The sequence below is a fragment of the Catharus ustulatus genome, chromosome 4 (genome assembly GCF_009819885.2).
Source record: "Catharus ustulatus isolate bCatUst1 chromosome 4, bCatUst1.pri.v2, whole genome shotgun sequence".
In the NCBI taxonomy this organism is placed as follows: domain Eukaryota; kingdom Metazoa; phylum Chordata; class Aves; order Passeriformes; family Turdidae; genus Catharus; species Catharus ustulatus.
The window spans coordinates 59,676,834-59,698,219 of record NC_046224.1 but is presented as its reverse complement, the minus strand read 5'-3'; the positions used below and the strand labels follow the sequence as shown (position 1 = coordinate 59,698,219).

Genomic DNA, 21,386 nt, shown 5'->3' with positions numbered 1-21,386 from the left:
AGTGGCAGTGTTCTCTTATGCAGATAGGGTCACCATAATGCTTTTTCTTTTCCAAATTAGCAGTGTTAGTGCCCAGAGTAACACAGTGCAGTCAGTACAATCAAGTTACAATCCCTTTGAAGATGAAGAAGATACTGGGAGTACTGTCAGTGAAAAGGAGGACAATAAGATCAAAAAGTTGGTGAAATGTTGTTTCTTAATTGTTTCCACATTTGCACTTTCTCTATCCAGGGTTTTCTGTTTTCGGTTTCTATAACACTACGCTGGTCAGTGCATGAAGTGTTTTTAAGCAGTTGTGTAAGCAACACTGTAACCTGACTTGTCTTTCCTAACAGATGCCATATTTGTTGCTTGATCTGTGGTTTCAAACTGCTGTGGTTATTGGCAGTTGCTAACAGAACTGCTGTTTTTCCTTCCTTCCTTTCCCAGTTCTATAGAATGTTAAAACTGATGTGTTTTTCTACTGAAGCTGCTTCTGGAGCTTTACTGCTCTGTGTCTTCTCACTGAATAAATCCTTTTAAGATGCTTTCTTTTTTTGTTTAGGACCTTCTCGAGCACCTGCCTGTTGCTTCAGTGTACACTCTAGGGATATTCCTCTCTCTTAACTGGCATGTGCATGCTGAACAGTGAACTTCCCTTTAAATGATCAAACTGTTGCAGTATAATGAAGTTTTTTATTGGTGGATTGCAATATAGAAAAAGTATTGGAAGCTATTGTAGAGATGCATAGAAGTTTGGGAGGAAGGTTCTGCAAAGCAATTTAAAGGTTGTACCTAAACCAGATAATTCCTCTCATCGACTACAGCATCGTTTTTGACTTTCCAAAGTAAATAATCCCATGGATTATGTGGATTTCTTGATAGAGAAGTTTTTTGTTTTTGTGGGGAGATTGATGTGTGTTGGCTTTGCCATTTTCTCACTTTGTAAATGCATTGCAAGGATGTTTTTATTTTTTAGTGAGGTGTTATCAGTTAAAGGTAGATGAGAAGGTACCAGAAAGAAAAGTTTTAAAACTGGGCCTTAGAGTGGAGTTTAAGCATATTTAGGAGTATCTTAGTAGTATTTCTAGTCTCCTATTTTAAAAGCAGAAAATAATAATTTCAAAATTGATTTTCAGTGTTAGCAGCTATGAGAAAAACCAAAGCTACCCTACAGATTGGTCTGATGAAGAGTCCAACAACCCCTTCTCTTCCACTGATGCCAATGGAGACACCAATCCCTTTGATGAAGATACCCCTCCTGCCATGGAGGTGAGAGTGCGTGCACTCTATGACTATGAGGGCCAGGAGCAGGATGAGCTCAGCTTTAAAGCTGGTAAGTTTGTAACATTGACTTAAAATATTTGTCAAAAAGGAAAAAGGCAGGGGATTTTTTCTCTTCAGCTTATATTTTCTGAATTTTTTTCTGTTTATATTTTTTCTGGTTTTATATTTTCTGAAATATTTTCTGTTTCTCTGGATGTATAACCCCACATACAGGATTCTGTCTAACCATCATCCCTCCTAATAATGCTTTTTGGTATCCCCTGTTTGGCAGCACTGACTCCTAGCTCTCTGGAATGTGTTGGGTTGCTCTGAGATATTCCTTTCTTAATATTTTAAGTGAAACAAAATGACCTACAGAAGTGAAAAGCCTCTCTCTCCCTTTTCTTCCTTGGTGACAGTAACAGCTGCTGGTTTTAGCTGTCTGGAAATGCCAACCCTACACAAAGGAAAATACTACAGCAGCTATTCTTGAAACTCTATTTAATCAGTTGATAGCTTCACTGTTTAAATGGAAAGCAACCAATTTTGGACATCCAACTTTCTGCACTGCTCACTTTTTAGGGTTGAGAATTTAGCCAGGGACAGTGCTTTGTTTAACTGTCTTTCCACTCCTCTTCAGTGTATGTTAAGCACAGGAATTGTATTGATCTGTGTTTTTTAGTCCTGTGTTATGTTAGGGTACACTTAGTACACCTCTTCCTTCTTAAGGTGTTGTATCTCCCTTGAGCCCTAAACCCTTTTTTCCCTCCCTGTTACAGGAGTTGAGAGAACAGAATAGATCCAGCTGATGGGGGAGACCCATCACACAGTTTCCACTCACAGGAAGGTGACATCAGGGTGTGATGGCTGCACATCACAAATGCTGCTGCCTCCAGCTGAACTCTACCCCCTATTCATGACTTTCAAGCCAGTTGTTCAACTGCCTTGCCCAGAATTGCAGGAGATATTTCCCAACCAGAAATTCCAGAACAAGACTGAAGGAGTAGTTTAGGAAAAGCGAACAGAACTTCACTTGTGCTAATTAGAGATAGACACTCTTTGAGTTTGTCTCTTTTCCCATTTGCTTGTCATGTATTCCCATCTCCTGTAACAACCAGATTAATTGTAATAGAAAATCAGGATTTAAGTGTTTAAAAGAAACTCCAGGAAGCCTTTGGTTCTGCCTCCCTTTCAGCTGAGATCAGTAAGAAGTGAGCTATGTCTGTACCACCTGCTGTGGTTCTTAGGTGGATGTTAGGGCTGAAATTCAGGAAACTAGTCCATGCTGCAGCTAATCAGGGAACTGCAGGATGTCTGTTCTGCTGATGGAGAAGGGTGGTGCTCAGAACAGTGTGTCCCCAAGTCATACTCTAAATGCAGTTTGTGCTTTCTGAACCAAAACCACTGAACATCTGACTTTTCCTCGTTGTAGACAAGTGTTGTAGGTTCCTGAGTGGAGGAATGGGTTACTTATCCATGAACTTTGCTGAATTGTGCCCTGACAGAAGTACAGTAGTAACAAAATATCTGGTACTTTCTGTGGAATGCATACAAGCTAAAAGTTACTTTTCATTCTCTAGACTTGAACTGCTCCTTTTTATTCTCACTGGGGGATGGAAGCATGCTAATCCTCTTGAAATGTCTCTTTGGTTCCTGTGAAACAGCAAGGGTTTGCAGTAATGAGTCTTTCCTGGGCAAAACTATGCAGTGTTTACATACACAGATGTAATGGCTAAATACAAAGTTAGGTGTTCTGTGCTGGAGTACCAGCTGTGTCACTTGCATTAAACCATTGAATCAAGGGCTCTCAGTGTGGGAGGTCTGTACTAATAAAGAGGAGGTGTGAACTGTGACGTACATGCAGACCTCACTTAAAGATAACTCAGTGCTTTGAAGGAAGAGCATTAAAGAATGCCACAACACCAAATTCTGGGATTGATACCATTGTAGGAAAGGGATGATGTGGTAGACCATGAATCCTCTTACAGATGCTGAATTATAGGATGGGTACTTAGTTTTCAGGCAGAAGTGTTAGTGTGATTAGCTTTACACTGAACATACAAAAAACTAAGGAAAGGAACTCACTAGGTCAGGAGGGAGCCAATTTCAAATGTACTCAATCCTGTGTTCCTCTGTAGATACCCCTACGTTTCTAAGCAGCAGCTGACAGAGAATTAATGCATTTGAAGGACTTGTTCAAACGTACATGGATATTCTCAGATGCAATTTCCTTGGATATTCAAAGAATTTACCTACAAAATGCTTCTAAATACATGTTACAGAATATATACTCTGGACAGCATCCATTAAATGCACTTTAATGCATGAAACTCACCTTTTTAGTGGAATACTTTTATATCTGGTGCTTTTTGACTCTTTTTTTCTCTTGGCAAACAGCTGTGGGAGGCTTCCAAACAGCAAGAATAACTTTATTCATATCTTATGAAAGGTTTTATAAGCATGTAAGAGGATGGGACATAATTATTTACAGTAAGTCTGTTTCGCCCTCCTGTGGCCCTCTGTGGCTGAGACTAGTGACAGGAAATGTCCCTGCAATGTTGTCAGTCTGTGTTACTGTGTGTTCTGCTGCTATCATCACAGTGGTTTCATTGTAACTGCTGTGCAGATGACACTTAAAAATGTTAATACTTTGTTAAACCTTCAGGATCACCGAGTTTCCAAGCCCCAAGCTTTGATACAAATGTATTTGTTAGGGCATACTGTCATTGAAATGTGAATTTTTGATACTTTTTGTTTCCACTCTTTATTAAAACACCCTTCATGGAAGGTTTGAAGTTGTACACTCTCATTCTGCAGCACTGGAAAAAGTGGAAAAACTGTAATGTCTCCATAAACCAAGTAGAGTCTGAAGTGCCAAACATTTGTTCATAATGGCTGTTAGTTTTCTGATAAACTTTAAAACCTAGAAGAGATGAAGCTATAACCTTTTTATGGGAGAAAAGCTATAAAGATAAGTGTCTTGAGAAGATTTAATATGAGGCTTGTCCATTTCTGCCAAAGAATTTAATAGTCTTTAGGCTAGTTTATATTCTCTTAAATGACATCAAGATTCTCTACTATTTGGGATGTAATAAGTGATTAATATCTTCATCATCTATTTCCTGCTAAGATAAAACACAAATCAGTTTCATCTAGGGAAATCATTTGACACAAATAAGTTGCAAGGGAGGAAATAATTGTTATTCAATGTGGCCTTTTTCCCCTGGCTGAGGTGGAGCTTCCTTTGCTCCTATGGAGCATCTTGGAGTCTGCAGGCTCTCAAAGTCAAAGTATTCCCTGAGGATGTGGAATATCAGATGTATGTTGTAGTAAAAATGAAATTATCTTATAGTTCATAAATGTCTGAATGGATAGTCTGGAAGTTAGCAAGCAAATTCTGAGTTACTTAATCTTTATAGCATTTTCTTCCATGTTTCCCATAAAACCTTAAAATAATAAGCCTAATGAAACATTTATTTGACTTCCACTAAGCTGGGGAAAATGTTCCTTCTTTTCTTCAGGGGATGAGTTAACCAAAATGGAGAATGAGGATGAGCAGGGCTGGTGCAAAGGACGCCTGGACAATGGACAAGTTGGTTTATACCCAGCAAACTATGTGGAACCAATCCAGTGACAAAGGACAAAACAATAAACAGAAGTGTCACAAGAGCTCTGTAGGCCTGTACAGTGTATTTAGGTGAAGTGAGAAGAAGCTGAATGGATGTATAGAGTGTAAATATTTTAATGAAAAGGTGAGAGCTTGATACTGAAATAAGGCTGAATGAAAGACAAAAGCTTGACATTGTTTTCACAACTTGTACACAATGCAAAGGAAAGGAGTTAGGTTGAAAAAATAGTATGATAGGAAAAATACTTTTTAAACTTTTTCTTTCCACATGGTCTGTTATTGTGGATCCTAAACATTTTTGCATTTTCTATGCTTATGCCTCATCCTACCCCAGGTATGTGGCTTACGCTCACTTTTGTTTAATCAGTTATTTTAAGTGACCTTCAGTAACTTGCAACTTGAATTTTGAAGATTATTATAGTTAATTTTTTATTTGTTCTTATCAATGTCTGAAAGATGCAGTATTTTTTTATTTAAATGCTATGTAGTTAAGCACCTTTTTGTATGCTTTATCAATTAATACTTAAATTATGACATAGATTTAGTCACTTGACTGAATGAAAGCTCTTTCCATGTTGTAGTAATCTTTCTGTGTTGTCAGCATGGCTTGAAGTTGTAAATGAAGTTGTAAAACAAAATACTGTATTTAATAAATATCTGTTACAGAAGGTTATTTGTAGCAGAGATATCTGCAGGTGTCATGGGTTGGGATTTATTACAAATGTTCTTTATGTGGGTTGACACTTGAACTAAGAGTTTTCCATCTAGATCTTAAGTGGCATTCAAAAGAAATATAAATTATTCCTAGGCCCCAGAAGAGTGGCTATTTCCAGCAGGAAAAAAAATCTCCTTTTAACTGCTAATGATTTTTGGGTGATTTGAAATGTTCAATCTGTGAAGGCTGATTATCTTGAACAGAGAAGACTGTAAAATAGACTAAATGCTTTTATTAAGAGCCTATCTATGTTGTGTATATGTACATATAATTTGATATTCCAAAATATGAAGAGCATGGCTATTAGTTATCAGCCTTTTGGTGTCAATAAGATTTAGACTATTTTAAGAGTTTAAATTATAGGTATATTTAAATCTACTTTCCTGCCGTATTCATTACTGTACCATAGACAAAGTATTCTGTGATTAGATTTTTCAGAAGTACAGTAAATACACTAATATACTCAAAATCAGTATTTGTGGATAAATTAATGAGTCAAAATATAAACTAGCTTTAGTCCAAACATGGATTATTGTAGCAGAACACTGTAAAATCTACATTTGTTTGCAGTTGCAACTTGGCCAGCTGTAATTGTGTCAAATATGCATTTGTGACATTGAAAACTGGGTTGTAAAACTACAAGCAGATCTGTGTTAAAACTAAGTATCAGGTAAGTAGATATGCCATGTTAGGAAGCTACACTGTAATGAAGTTAACAAATCTTTTTCAAGGTAACTATAAAACACTGTTGGTAATCTTGGACTTTATCATTTGCTTTTTGAGCTTATAGATATATTTAGTCATCATTTTCAGTGAATCCAAATGTGCAGGCTTAGAAAGTGGATGTATGTATATGTCTGTCAACAAAAACTTACCAAGATATTTGTTCATCCACAGGACAGTTGCTACAATTGTCAGGAATTACTGGTTTGGGTCTCTGTATTGTAAAATATTTTAGAAAACAATAAAAGCTGGTAATCTCTTAAATACCCAGAATGCACCTTTTACTATTTCAATGTATGTGAAAATGGTCTTATGAAGTAAATAATCTGTGCATTTCATTGCAATTCATGGTGACAAAACCTGCATTGTGTAAAAGAGCCACAGACAGGAGTGTGACATGGGGGCATTGTGTCTGTAACAAAAAAGGAAGGTGCCATGTACAGGAATTCTTGGCAAAACATTCCAGCAAAATCTTCATGGAAGAAGAGGAAACTGTCTTTTATGACATGCAGAGTCTATTTCTGTGGTGTTGTCAAGTCTCAGATAGCATGGGTGAGCAGCTAAGCTTTTTATTTCTTTTTAAATATAGTATCTGACTATTTTCTGCCTTGGAGTTTTCTTGTTGACTGGCAGTGATTAATGCAGTGCTGTTTGTGACAGCTGGCTCAAGGTTTTATCTCCTCTTCCCCATCAACACCTGCTGAGCAGCAGATCCCAGACGTTCATAGTGAGTGGCACAGGGTCTGGTTGGGGGCCTGTCACCAGTGGTGTTCCCCAGTATGAATTGTTTAATATATTCATCAGTGCCTTGGGTGAAGGGTCAGCGGTGACACAGAGCTGGGAGGAGCAACCACTGCCCCTGGGGGATGCACAGCTCTTCCCAAGGACCTCAGCAGGGGGGAGAGATGGGCAGAGGAGCTGTCTGAAATCCAGAAAAGGCAAATGCAGGTTCCTGTACCTGGGGAAGAATAACCCCAGGACAGGCTGGGGGTCACCTGCTGGAGAGCAGCTCTGAGAAGGGCCTGGGGGTCCTGGTGGGCAGTGAGCTGTCCCTGAGGGCAAGGAGATCCATCAGAACTCTGTAAGGTACTTTTGCAGCTGCTTTACACTTCTGGGATCATAAGTAACTTATTAAATAATCAAGTGCTACCCTTCTACTTAAGCTTTTAATAAATCCACACGTCCAAACAGGAATCCCTCTGGAGGATGCACAGGTATCCTCACACTTTTTATTACTGCAGTCAGTAACTGATTGAATGTTCATTTATTTTATAGCAGTTCACCTCAGCTTTTATGAGGGACATTAGCAAGAGCTCTTTGAACATCCAAGTCACTGTTTACCTCAGCTAGATCATCTTGACACACGAAATCTCCAAGCCTGCAAGGTAAAAAGAGATCAAGTGTGAAGTACTGTGGTGACAGACACTTCTAGAATCTGTATGCAGAAAACACTGAAATCTGACTGCCCTGGCAGAGATAAAACATTATGTGGCAAATGCAGGTGGGTTTTGCACTGGGATGCTACATGCAGCTGGAGCTTTGCAGGTCCCCTGCGAGCAGTATCCTCACACAACTGAGTGTTGCTGCTGGTAAATCCCAGTATATAGCAAGAGTTTGGCTTTGCACTGGGCAATGGTGTTAGGATATAGAACACTTCCAAGAGTGGAGAGCTCCATGAAACCTCACCTGTTTGAAGTGGTTATGCTTCATGATATTATCAAGACAAACACTGCATTAGTACCAAATAAAAAAGTTGCACTGGTTTCATCAATTGGTTTTTAATGTTCCTGAACTTCATGACCATGGGCTGGGAGAAGCATTTCAATGCTTGATTTTTCAGTTCCAGTGAAGGATTTTTCTGTATGAATTATTTATACTGCAGTGGTACATCTGTGACTGCTGTGCCTTTGTGGTTACCATTTGCAGAGGGCTGGCCTGAAACCTAAAGAACTTGAGGCAATGTATTTACAACACAGCTGTGAGCAAAGACAACTTTGCTTAGTGTGACCAAGCTTTCCAAAGGGCATCGAGCAGAATTTACCTAAGGGACCCTTTGGACTGAAAAGCACTGAAGATGTAGCTGGCCTGACCTGGGATTGTACCTGTATTCCACCATTTCTCAGCAGCACCATGGAGAGAAACCAAACGAGGAAAAAGGCTTGATAATAACTGCCGAACAGCACTCATGGAATTTTACAGAAATAAAAGTTTTAAGTATTTGAAATGGCAGCAAATTTCTTGGAGCTTTTTGAAAAAGTAGGTGTGCACTGAAGCTGTAATACCACACAACTCCAGCCAGATGCAAATGCAAGTGCCAATTTCTGGTTATCAAATCAGCCAAAGAACAGACCGTTCTCAGGAGATAATACCAAATGGTTCTCCTTTGTATTTATATGCCCTGGCACGGCTGTCTGGCCAGCTGCAGGAGCCCAAGACTTTGGTGGAGAGTAGGAGAAAGTCACTTTGCCTGCACTTCATCAGCTCACAGAGCAATCCTTGTGCCCAAAAAAGGTGTATCCACCAAATAATACAGGAAGAACCCCTCCAATTCAGAATGGCTGTGCAGAAAATGGGGAATTAGCACAGGATCAATCAGGGAGGAAGGGCCTTCAGATGTGCTGAGTCCCATCTCTTGTTCAACACTGAACTTGAAACAGGTTGCTGAGGGTTGCTGACAACCACAATTGCTGTGAGCAAACTGCTCCAATATCTGATTGTCCTCATCATGAAATCATCTTCTCTTCATATCAAATCAAATTGGAGCTTGTTCTGGTTAGTATGAAGTAAGACCTCTTGGTTTTCGATTTGCAAACCCCCAACATCATACTCTGGCAGTGAATTGCTCTCATTTGCAGTTACTTAGAGGGCTCCTAATGCACAGCAGGCTGCACTTCCCAGGTGTTTGTTTCTGAGCACACAAGTGTAAGTGTTCCTCCACATACCTATTTGTCAGACCAGCTGGCACAGAAGCAATTCTTAAGGGGTTTCCTGTGCTCTGGGAATACAAATAAGTGTTCTAGCCATTCTTGGAAACCACCAGCAAGATGTGATATTGCCACACTGAGGTACAATTGGCAAAGTAGCACTTGGGGGCCACTCTGTCACCACTGCTGATGTTCTCTCTCTGTGCCTTCCCTCTTTCTGCACTCCACTCAATTCACAAACTTGCTGAAGAATGACACCCTCACCTCTATTCAAGCAGACCAGTCTCTCCTTGTGGTGACAGCAGATGCCATGAAGGAATTTAGTGCTGATACCAACAAAGCCACATCAGCACTGTGTGCTGCCACTCTCAGGGGTCGGTGGGACAGAACTGGCTCAGGCACAGAGAACTCCCTAAAACTGCAGGGAATCCTTGTTGACCTGCAAAGACAGAGAGGATGGAGAGAGAAACTTCAGCAGCTTTGATCTCACAACTTCCCCCATGAATTAATTAATTCTGTATTATTAATTTTATAGACAATATAGCTCATGTCAACAACTTCAGAAAATATTTCTTTTCACTTGTTAAATATCTTTAAAGGTAAGACACATCTAAGTAAATATAATATATCATGTGCTTTTAAGTTGATGGTAAGTTCCCCAAATGACACTTTGAAGAGCTGTGATTATCTTGCCTCAGGTACAGATTCCATCCAATTTTTTATATGGATTGTCTATTTATTATTTTAAAGTTTTAGTAAAGATACATTTTTAGCTACATACTGCAAGCTTAAGTAGTTATGTGGTATCTAAATTGCTGAATGAAATTATTTTGCTAATTGGATTTAGTACCAACTGTCCCCTCTCATGTGACATGTTATAAAATTCCTTACCTAACTTAGTGATAGTGTTGATTGCTGAATGATGAGGTGAGCTTGTCACTTTTTTGATAGAGTTCATAATTTTTGTTTGTTTATCTTTTGCAGGTGGTAGGAAAAGCCTTGAGAGATTAGTTGTGTCAGAGCAATCTTGGAGAGCAGGTTACAGTCCTGTCCTGCACAGTGCTGAGTGCTCTGTGGCAATGCCACCCACCCTCCCTGAGAGCAGGCACTGCTCCAAGCTGTTGGCATCAGGCACAACTCTGCTTTAACTGGAGCTGAGCCTTTTGGACTCTGAGATGTAATGGGAAAATTGGTCACAGGACCAGAACCCACTGGTACAATTCTGAAAACGTTTTCCACTGACTGAGAGTACTTTATTTTTAGCTGGGTTTAGGTTTGATTTTTTCCTTTTCCTTTCCACCTCACCAGCCACATCCTTTAGAGCAGACAAACACTGAAGTGCTCATAAGGAAATGTGCTTTTTAAAATTGTTATTATTCACTAAAGCACACAAGAAAATGAAGCATTTGCAATATTCAGATGCTAACAAGACATTTCCTGTACATGAGCAGCAACCACAAAGGCCCAGCATGGGAAGTCCAGGTTTGCTGCTCTGTACTTGGGGGAGGGCTTGGGAGCTGCTTCCTGGAGGATTGTACCAGTGGGAAGCAGATGCCATCCTCCTCAGAGACAGCAAGATGAGCCCTACTGGGCTCTCTCTTCCACCTTTCCATTCCATCTCTGCTCCCTGCCCTCCTCATTCCACTTCCCAAGTGGATGGGTCACTAATGAGTCACTAAGGCCCTTCCTTGCACCTTATGATGGGACCACAAAACCGACCTGGCCTGCAGAGAGGGCTTGAATGGCTCTGTTTGTACATGACACAAACATAAATGTACATAAATGGAGACGAAAACCTGATGGCTTTGATGTTTCCCTGCAGCTCTCCAGGCACTTACACAACCTTAAGGGTAGGATTTGCCATTCAGCCACAGCCCTCGTTCCAGCACTGTCAGTTATCCTCAGGCAAATCAATTCAAATGCAAACCTCATAGCCCAGCCCCACAAGGATCTCCTGTAATCCACACCTTAGCCTGATACTCACCTTCAACACTCCTCCAGAGCTCTGCTGATCCTCAAACTTCAGAAAGCACCTGGCAAACAAAGAACCTCCCCAGCAGAGAGCAAACAGAACACCTGGTGACAGGAAACAAGACACTGCTGGTATTAAAAACCTGTCTGGGTATATATAATAATAATTGTGTTCATTTTCTTTGCACTTTATGAAACTATGACTTATGCCATAGCTGGACCACGATATTACATGTGAAAATCAGAGGGCATTTATGAGGTGAAAGGTGAGGAGAACAAACCAGAGAGTTCTGCTCCCCAAGATTTGGCTTTGTATCAAAGCACAGTTTGGGCTTTGACCACCACACTGACTCAAGGTTTCAGGATGATTTTCTCTGTAAAATTCAATTTATTAATCCAAATGTTCCCCAGACATTACTGGGGATGAGTAGTTCCCAGTTCCTTAGCTGGCTGTGCACATCCCACTCTTCCCTTTCTCTATCAGCTGTTGTGCAGCTTCTGAATCACCCCCAAGAGTTACTGCTGAGGAGGAGTTCACCTCCAGCAGCTCATGTGTGATTCTGCCTGTGGATTGGGAACTGGGCTTGCAACTCCTCTTTAGGGAATCTTCTTTGTGGGGTTAAATAATGAAAATATCAATTTACTGGGCAGATTATGCTGCTGTTTCCTGTGTGCCCAAAACATCCAGAGAAAAAAGACAAAAATGGCTCTCCAAGAAACCATTCCTTTGTGCATGGAAACAGAGCATGGCACCAGCTTGGGGAAGTCTCTGCAGTGAAAGGAGAACCCACCTGCTCTTTCCCAATTACAGGCTTGATTTTTTTCATTATTCCAGATCTTTTACTGCCATCTGCTGGCTCTGACTGAATGGCTTCTTCGTTGGCCCTGGAGTACTTCAATGTACTCTATTCACTTAAGAGCTGTAACTTTTGACAAGGGACCCTCAGAAAGGGCTTTGGGGATGAATTAACTGAGAAACATAACACTTATGGAATGGCAAGTTCAGACCATAATTGGGAAGAAATAATGAATAAAGAAAGGAGAAGACAATTCTGAAAAGTCAGCCCTCAGCATTTTGAAAACAAGTAATTTTGGGGTTGATTTTTTTTGTTTATTTATTTTGAAGAAAAGTTTTTGTTTGTAAAACAGCCCCCCAGAATCCTCCCAATGTTTTTTAAACAGGTCTATATAAAAACTGTCATCCTGAGATTTATTCATGCTGTGCATAGGAAGTCCAGGTGTGTTCCTGAATATGCTTAAGAAATGAAATTATTTTTTTCCATTTTTGGATTACCAGAGGAATGGGGAGATGGTGATGCCTAATTTTGTTTTTCCTAAACACATCACGGATTTAAATAAACCAGAAACATCCAAAAATGGACAGCTCTGAGTCTTGCATCATGACTAAAAGGGTTAAAAACTATTTCTGTAGCTTTTAAAATAAAAGCAATTATTCAAGAGCAATCCTAGGGGTCTTTCATCCAACCAAGACTTGTTTTACGTGGTTCCATGCAAAGATCAAACTCATAGAAAACTCCACCCCAATAACTGAGCTTAACCAGTAAAGAGAAATAATAAAATGCTGACCTTGAAGCAGCTTGCCCAGCCCTTTGGAGCCAGTGGTGATCTGGATTATCTCTGACCATTGCTGGTGGAATTCTGTGGCCGTGGTGAAGCCCATGGGAACAGTTTGGCTGCCTCAGCCTGAGAGAAAACCCAAGTAAGAAGTGCCAGGAGAGCTCATGCCATTCATTAACCCCCAGTAATTAATATTTCCTGCCTTGTATCATTCCATGCACATTTCACAGACCTTGCACGAGTTGATATCTCCGCACAGAACTGAAATTCTGCTCCAAGAAAAAGCTCCAACGTCCCTTTTGTGTGTTTTATGGAAATATCCTTCCCATCAGTTCAGTCCTGTCCTGGTGCATTTTTCCTTTTCCCATCACAAGTCATGTCACAACTCCAATCAGCTTTACTGCCCTTCCAAATTCACCACAATCCTTTCAGCCAGCAGAGACTAACCTGTGGAATATCTTGGGTTAAAGTTCCAGAACATCCTGGACAGACTGGGGTTTTGTCAGCTTTGGTTTCACTTTTCACTGATGCCTTTAATGTTCAGCAGCTCCTTCTCTGGTGCATAATTCACGGCCTCCACTGTGAAATCCAGCTTCTTCCAGCCTCTTCCCATCACTGCAATTTGTGCCTCATTGCTGGGAGGGAGAAGGAACAAGGACACCTGTTAGTATTTTTGGATTGTTTTGGGGTTTGTTTTGACAGAACGCAAGTAAGAATGTAGCAAATGAGTTTGCAGACTCGTTTTGAAGAAGAATTTAGGTTGGATATTATGAGGGAATGCTTCCATGCAAGGCTGCTGAGGCCCTGGCACAGGGTGCCCAGAGAAGCTGTGGCTGCCCCAGGATCCCTGGCAGTGTCCAAGGCCAGGCTGGATGAGCAAGCTGGGACAGTAGAAGGTGTCAGGGGGTGGAGTAGGATGAGCTTTTAAGGTTCCTTCCTACCCAAACCATTCCAGCATTCCATGTCTCCAGCTTTGGCAGGGCCCTGCTGGAGCCAGCAGCACCTCCCAGGTTCCCTGCCCGGGTCCCCTCAGGGTGCCCAATTCCAGCCCTTTGTTCCATGCCCCTCACAGCCCTGGACTTGTCAGATTCCTTGGCCCAAGTTGCCTCCCCAGCTCTCCTGGGCAGCTCCTGCTGTGCTGGCCCTTTCCAAGCCCCTGCCCTGAGCTGATGCCTTTGCTTTGCACTAGCACCCACCCCAGTGATTGTTCCCACTGGAATATCCTTTTGGAAGGATGACTGGGGTTCAGCACCTGCTACAAGCCCTTGAGGGACTGCACACATTTGTACAAAAATGCTGATTTGTGTCCAGGCCTGCCTGAACACCCATCATGCAGAATTCCAGGGCTTGTTCCTTCTTTCCCCACTACCATTCAGATAAACTAGAACTCTGGGAGAGGAAGGCTCCCAAAGAGAGCTGGAGGTTTGCAAGGAGAGCAGAGTTCATCTAATCCCACTTGATCTCTGGTTGTTCAGCTCCTCAGCGTAGATCCACCCAAGGCACAGGAGCTGGCACCCAGAGCAGTGGGAGGCAGGGCTAGCTGCTCCTCCTGATCCATCCCTGGCTGTAGCTGGGAGCAGGCAGGGATGGACACAGGGCAGGCAGGTCTCTGCTTGGCTGCTCCTCCTGGTCCATCCCTGGCTGTAGCTGGGAGCAGACAGGGATGGACACAGCAGCTGCCCAGCCTGGGCTCACCTTCACCCCGGTCCCTTGGGTTTCTGTCCTCACAGCAAATCCTGAGCTACACCCCAGGGGTGACATCCAAGGTTCCTCACCCAGCTCCAGAAGGCTGCAGAGGGATTCCCACAGCTCAGCCAAATGCAGAAAGGGAGGCAGAAGCAGAAGGAAGGGCCAGCAGGGGCAGTGCAGCAGCAGGAACAAACGGGGAGCACAGGGGGGCACGGATGGAGGCAGGGGGACACCTCAGCTCCCGGCCCAGCAGGGCAGGATCGATCCCGCGGCACAGCCTCGGATCCAGGCGCAGCAGCTCGGGAGGAGCCGCTCCAGGGGCACCTCTGGCAGAGCTCACGGAGCCTCTGGCACACAGAGAGGGTTTGCCTTTCACTGAACCCCTCATTTTCAGCAGTTCTGGTCTCAACACCCATTTCTGCAGGGCAGGCAGATGGAACCTTCCCAAAGGAAGGCTCTCACCAGCGTGTCCTTCTCTGCCCTCCTCCAGGCACAGGGAATGCTGACCCCCCGAGCAAGAGCCCAGAGGCTGAGTTCAGCTGCTGCCAGAAATCCAAACAGGCTTTGAACCTCGTGGTGAGACACGGAGGAGTGGGGTTAAACTGTTTCCTTTCTCTTTGGAGTAGGGTTAAACTGTTTCTCTTTCCAGGCTAAACTAAAGGAAGCACATCCAGAATCCCCACACTTTGGAGTTGGTGTGTTTCCTATTTGGGCCACTGAAATGGGAAATCTCATTCCCAGGTCTCATGAGGAGAAGCAGCTTGAAGTAAACACAGGAACCCCAGCAAATCTGAATCTTTCCACCCAATGAATAAAGCCTTACTGTGAATATCAAAACCTGGGCCTCCAGAGCTTTTTTATCGTGAATTACATCCCTGGATTTGTTCATTTCCTATTATTATCTCTTCCCAACAAAGCACTGGGCATCCATATAGAAATAGATGTGCTAACCACTGGTTATCCCTCTGGAATGTTGGAGCTTGGAAAAATGAGCAGCTGGGGCTTTTCCTGGTGGTACCCATGATGTGTATTTCACCCAAGAGCCCCTTCCCACATCTTCCCCTGTATCTGCCAAAAATCCACCTGTTCATTCCCCAGCTTCTTCTTCCCTCTTTTCCTTTATCCAACAGAATTTTAACAGGTGAATATTCCCCTCTGGAATAGCACCTTTCATTCCAAACATAATGACAAACAAATCATTTCCTTTGACCTCCATTATTAGGATTTACACCAAGAGCTGGTGGATGGAAAATGATCCTCTCCTGCTCCCTGCTGGATTGCTGGAGCAGGGATTCTCTCTCTCTTTTCCACGTCCCCTTTCAGGCTTTGTTCCACAGCTTTTGCCTCCAATCCTTGGATCCTTTCCCTCCAGGAGCTCCCAGCAGTTCCACACCCTCTTTTCTCCCATCCTGATCATTTCTCCAGGAATGGATCTGTGCATTTCAATTCCCTTCTCTTTCCTCCAACAATTCCCACCAATCCAGACCCAAAGTTGACACAAAGAGTGTTTGATGCCCACAAATCCAAACCTAGGATTTAGGAACACACAGCCCAGGCTGCAGCACAAAGTCAGTGCAGACAAGTGATCCATAGGAGTTGTGGGATTTTCTGCTCTTCCTGCACTGGCATTTATGGTTGAGCAGTTCAGAACAAGGCCTGAGCAGACAGGACTGGAGAATCAACACCAAGACACAACTCCTGTGCTTGGCAGGGGTCTGGGGAATCCCAGTCCAGGCTCTGGGCTTCTTTTCCCTTTTTTCACTGCAATTAACCTAGCATTGGGACTTTTGCATCCATCCAGACACTGAGACACTTCCTGAAACAGATCTTCCATATAAATGGGGAGTACAGAAAAGCTCACTGCCACATTCAGAAACCCTTCAGCAAAGCACTTGGAAAAACAAAGGTGGTGTGGGATTACCTGGAGTGCCAGAGAACCGAAGTTAAGGCGGGAAAGCAGCACAGCTGCCACTGCTTCTCTCTCCAGTCCTACAGCAAGCACAGCTTCCCTGGAACTTCACACTCAGAGTCTCTTCCAAGCTCAGCAGGTGAACAAACAGGAACTCCAACATCTCCAACCTCTGTACTTTGGGCAGCACAGACCCACCAGGAATCCAAGAGCGGATCCAGACATGGGACTCCCACTTGTCACTCTCCACCTTTCATCCATCTTAGCCTGGGCTGGGAAATAAAAGACAACAAACATTTAAAAACATCCCTGAGACATTTTGAGGATGCTCAGGCCTGGGAGAAAGCCCTTCCCACCAGCCTCTACGTTTTTTCCCACTCTGAGGGACTGTTGAAATGCACATCCAGACCCGAGTCAGACAGCCTGGGATGCTTTCTGCACACCAAACAGCACAGCCCCAAGCAGCAGGAGCATCAAAATGCTCTGGATGCAATTCCCAGCCTCAGTGAACCCTAGGGAGTTAAACCCAGCAGAGAGGAGAGGAACTCTGTGTCCCTCTGATGGACCCCACAGCACGGGCAGGACCAGGGGCAGGCCAGCAGGGTCAGGAGCTGTTTGGTTTGGCTGCTCAAACACCAAAACTTTCAGCATTGCTGGGGCAACTTTGGTGATTTTTCCTGTCCTAAAAGAGAGGAGAAAAAGGAAATTAAGTCCACTGTGGAAGTCACAGACTCCTGGCTCACTGTCTGAGCACACAGATGCTCATCCTCTGCAGCACCTGGAAAAGATTTGAACAAAGCAAAAGTAAAATGGTGTTTCCTGTCAGAAACCGAGTGTCTACAAAAACAATTTTTGACAAATTTAATAAGATCACTTTCCTAGAAAAACCCCAGGCCATGGAGGTCTCTCCAGACAGAACTACAGCAAGTGCAGGGAGATGCAGTCAGGAATAGGCACTTCCTAAAGACCCCTCTGCACCTGGATGCTCTTTGCCTTTTACTTGTAAAGAATGGGGTGGCAGCCACCCAGGAATCCTGCTCAGAGACACATGAGGAAAGAGATGGAGAGAGCAAAGAAACAGAGCCTGTTGTCCTTGTTTCTGTTCCTCAGTCATGGGAACTCTGAAAACAAAGACAGATCCAGGCTGTGAGCACTGCCCTGCCTTTGATGGATCATTTTTGCTCAGGGCTCTCAGCTCCATCCTCTCCTGAGGACAGCAGAGAACTTCTGCAGGAGAAGAGTTGAGTTAGTCACAATCCAGGGATGCAGCCATTCCAGAGGGGAAGCAGTTGAGAGTAATTGACAGGAACTTTTATCACACACAAAAATCCCACACAATAAACACTGAACTGGACATCACTGGGCTGCAGCACAAAGCTGCTCACAGCAGGTAAAGGCAAGAGGAACACACAGCACCACTAAAGCAGTACCTGGGCTTGGAGGAACACAACCCTGCCAAAGTCAAGGGATAGCATTTGGGAACAATCCCGGCTGGCTGGAGTTAATTCAGGCCCCACAGCTCAGGCTGCAGCACAAAGTCAGTGCAGACAAGTGATCCACAGGAGCCGTGGGATTTTCTGCTCTTCCTGCAAAGGCATTTATGGCTGAGCAGCTCAGAACAAGGCCTGAGCAGACAGGACTGGAGAATCAACACCAAGACACAACCCCTGTACTTGGCAGGGGCCTGGGGAATCCCAGTCCAGACTCTGGGCTTCACTTGACAGCTTCTGCTGCAGTTAACCTGCCACTGGGGCTGGTGAATCACAAACCACACAAGGAGACACCTCCTGAAACTGAAACAACATCCAGCTGCAGCAAAGCCCACGGCCACATTTAGAAACCCCTCAGCAAAAAAACCCTTGGAAAAGCAAAGGTGATGTCTGGTGACCTGGAGCTCCAGGGGACTGAGGGGAAGGTGGCAACAAGCAGCCACTTCCACTGCTTCTCACTCCAGCCACTACAGCTTCCCTGGAATTTCACACTCAGCATCTCCTCCAAGCTCAACAAGCCAACAAAATGCACTCCAAGATTTACATCAGACTTTCCTAGCGCTGCGCTTGCCATGATCCTTTGGGGACAAGGAACCTTCCAGACTGTCCCACACCTTCACATCCCACTGGCTCTTTTTGGCACAGTGGGATCAGTTCACTGTCCCTTCAGAAATGATCTTTCTGAAATCTCTTTCTAAGCCAGAACATCCCCAGCTTTGCTTTCCCCTTAAATGTTCTGTTCCCTGCACAACTAAGGCTTGGCCAGCGACAGCCGAGGGATCCAAGCCAAGAGCCTGCCTGGGAGGGAGGAAGAGCATCCCAAGCCTGTCGCTGCTGTCCCTTCGCTGCTCACCACGGCTCCATGGCACCAGAACGGTCCCTGGAGGCAGAAACGCCCCTTTGGGAACACCATGAGCTGCCTCCAAGGTACCCTGGGCTGTGAGCAGCAGAGACCGAACCAGCAGCTCACGGGGAAATCAGCGGCACCTGCTGAGCCAACAGCAGCTGCGAGAAAGGCACCAAAACCGCAGTAAAAGAAATGCCAACACCTCGAGAGTCACTTCCGTTGAATTCCTAAAGCAAAATCAAAAAGTGTTTTTATTTTTAAACGCTTGGGAGAAGTCCATCCCATTTTAACCCGCTCCTGTGGCTTGTTTCCAGCCTGACGCTCATTTCCCAGCTCACACACTAGAGCTGGTTCCCCACACACGAGGCTGCTGCGAGCTGCCATTCCAGCAGCTCGGGGACACGAACAGCACCCACACCTCCCACCTCCCCAGCCCGAAGTCCATCCAGCACTCCCAGAGAGCTCCTGGGAGCCGGAGCTCTCCCTGCTGCCCCTGCCTGGCCACCCCCGCCTCCAGCTCCGGCCCCGCACCTCTCACCTCCTGCGGAAGAGGAGGCGCATCCCGCTGGCTGCTCCCGGCTCCGGGCAGATGCCGTTCTTCGGCCAGGAGGCTGCCTCAGGCAGCTCCGGTGATCCTCTCCTTCCCTCACGACTTTGTGTTTTCCCGCACTGCTCCGGGCCGGCCCCGACTGGCGTCCAGGGTCCTCGCAGGAGCGGTGAGGCGTGGCCGCGACAGAGGCGTCCACGCCGCTGCCTGCCGCCGCCCCCGCGGCTCCCGCCCGCCCCCGACACCGCTGACCCCACGGCTCGTTTCTCCACACGCTGCTGACCCCACAGCCCTTGCTCCACACGGGAAACGCCGCGGAAAATAGCGCTGAAAACGCGGGGTTGGCGTCGGAGACGAGGCGGTTCAGGCAGCTGTAAAGACGCCTTTGAGAGGCGCGGGGGGGGGGGGGGGTCCTTCTGGGTGCCAAAGCGCATGCGCAAAACGCCACCATCTTTGGAAGGTCAAATAAGTTCGACGTCGTCCAGCCATCTTTGGCGTGGCGCGCGTTACTTCCGGTGTTATCCGCCTTATTGGGTGCTGGCAGAAGCCACTCCCGGCTGAGCCGCCATCTTTGGTGTGGTACCTCCAAGGCCCTTGCTCCTTACAAAGGTGTCCACTCGGCTGCCTGAATCCGACCCCGCCCCGGTTGCCGTTCTGCCCCTACCCCTTCCTGCATCCCACCTCCCATAGCGACACAGAGACTGTCACTTTGGAAAAGATTGCAAAGCCATACAATGGCTTCCGAAGAACCACGAAATCCAAGGGAAAGGCTATTTCCAATAGCAGCTGGAGGGGTGAAGGCAGCGTGTGCAGTTCTGAGCTGAGCTGCTCAGGCCAGGCTCTGCCTGGGGTTTGATCGGCAGCTCCCCATCTCAGAGCAAGGCTCCCTGCAGATCTGTGATCACAGCTCAGCCTGGCTTGCCCTGACCAAGCAGGGAGGCGATGGGGCTCTGCCAGTCTCAGTTTTTATTTTGTAGTGCAGACAACTGCCCAGTGCAGCTGTGTGTGCTCTCTGTGCTGTACGAGCTCTTGTATGAGTGTGCAAGGAAGGGATTTCCGAGGTGAAATTTAGGTACCCTGGACTACGCTTGTTTGTGACTACCCCATAAATTACCACTTGCAAAGCCCTTTGCAAACACACTCATCGTTCCTTTGCCTCCTCACAGAGCCAGCAGCTGGCTGGCATCCAGCCTGTTTAAAATGGGACATAAACAAAGGTCTGGGGGCAAGCCAGTGTGGCTCTCACCACCCAGCTCAGTCTGGAGAGCTAATTCTTGTTGTGATCAGGTCCTTCCAGCCATACCTTACACTCTGCTGGAACAACACCACCTACTGTGCATTCGCCTTATGTCACCTTAACCCCCCAAAGGACACCAGGAGCCTTGGCAGGAGCAAGGATACAAAGGAGCAGACAGGGAACAGGATCATCATCATCACCTTTTTTTCCAGTTTCATGTCTTTCAACTCTTTGGAATCCTGTTTTTCATGTATCACAGCCAGCCAGGAACTTGACATAAATTTGCTCAGAAGTTTTTCTTGCAACACACAAATCCTTGTGGCAGTCCCTTAAATCTTTCCATCTGGAAGGATCCAAAATTGCTCATGAACAATAATTCCTGGGTACCTCAAGTTTGAAACACATCCTCTGTGTGGTGCAGTGAATTCAATCTGACAATTCCCAGGTTAATGCCAAGCTCTGGGTCCTTTTGGGATGGATTGTTCTTCATTCCCCAATGGAGCCGATGTATGCAGACCACTTTATACCCACTTAACATATCCAAATTTTGAAGTATTCTGTTAATTTATTTTGCCTAAAATTCTTGACTAGTGTGATCTCAGTTCGCAGAATTCTCTCACAAATGTCACTGGACGTTTTATTTCCCAGGCTCACCTCGGTGTTTCTCAGAGTGGGCTGGGAGGTGCTTGAGAACAACTTGGAAACCAAGGAACAGTGACAGCAACTGCCAGTTCCTGTGACAGTAACTTTGTTACCTTTTCCCACATCACCTCCCACGGCTTTAATGGCAAATGTTTCCTTTACCTGCCTCTTATGCCTTACTCTGAAGCATTCTGGTTGGTGGATTCTGCATCTGACTGCTGCACCCTGCAGGTTTCTAACC

General features: G+C 44.9%; 1 protein-coding gene and 1 long non-coding RNA gene across 15 annotated transcripts in view; one reads left to right on the top strand and one right to left on the bottom strand.

Moving 5' to 3' along the window:
• Window positions 1-6,577, top strand: part of PACSIN2 (protein kinase C and casein kinase substrate in neurons 2) — a 52,957-nt gene extending 46,380 nt beyond the window's left edge. For 4 of the 6 annotated variants that reach the window (XM_033057620.2, XM_033057616.2, XM_033057615.2 and 1 more), the window contains 3 exons: window positions 61-177; window positions 1,119-1,315; window positions 4,767-6,577. In XM_033057620.2, the coding sequence (XP_032913511.1) occupies window positions 61-177; window positions 1,119-1,315; window positions 4,767-4,879 (427 nt within the window). In that variant the 3' untranslated portion in view covers window positions 4,880-6,577. The remainder of the gene's footprint in view (window positions 1-60; window positions 178-1,118; window positions 1,316-4,766) is intronic. The other 2 variants (XM_033057619.2, XM_033057617.2) reach the window with 1 other exon arrangement.
• Window positions 6,578-7,505: 928 nt separating this feature from the next.
• Window positions 7,506-19,427, bottom strand: LOC116995193. 9 transcript variants are annotated; one of them, XR_004417678.1, is made up of 6 exons: window positions 19,258-19,427; window positions 16,395-16,654; window positions 12,794-13,419; window positions 11,220-11,311; window positions 8,402-9,674; window positions 7,506-7,689 (listed from the first exon to the last, which is right to left on the bottom strand). It is a non-coding gene; the product is annotated as an uncharacterized LOC116995193 (long non-coding RNA). The 9 variants fall into 9 exon arrangements; XR_004417679.1 differs by having other exon boundaries at window positions 8,414-9,674; XR_004417682.1 differs by having other exon boundaries at window positions 9,254-9,674.
• Between the last annotated feature and the right edge of the window lie 1,959 nt (window positions 19,428-21,386).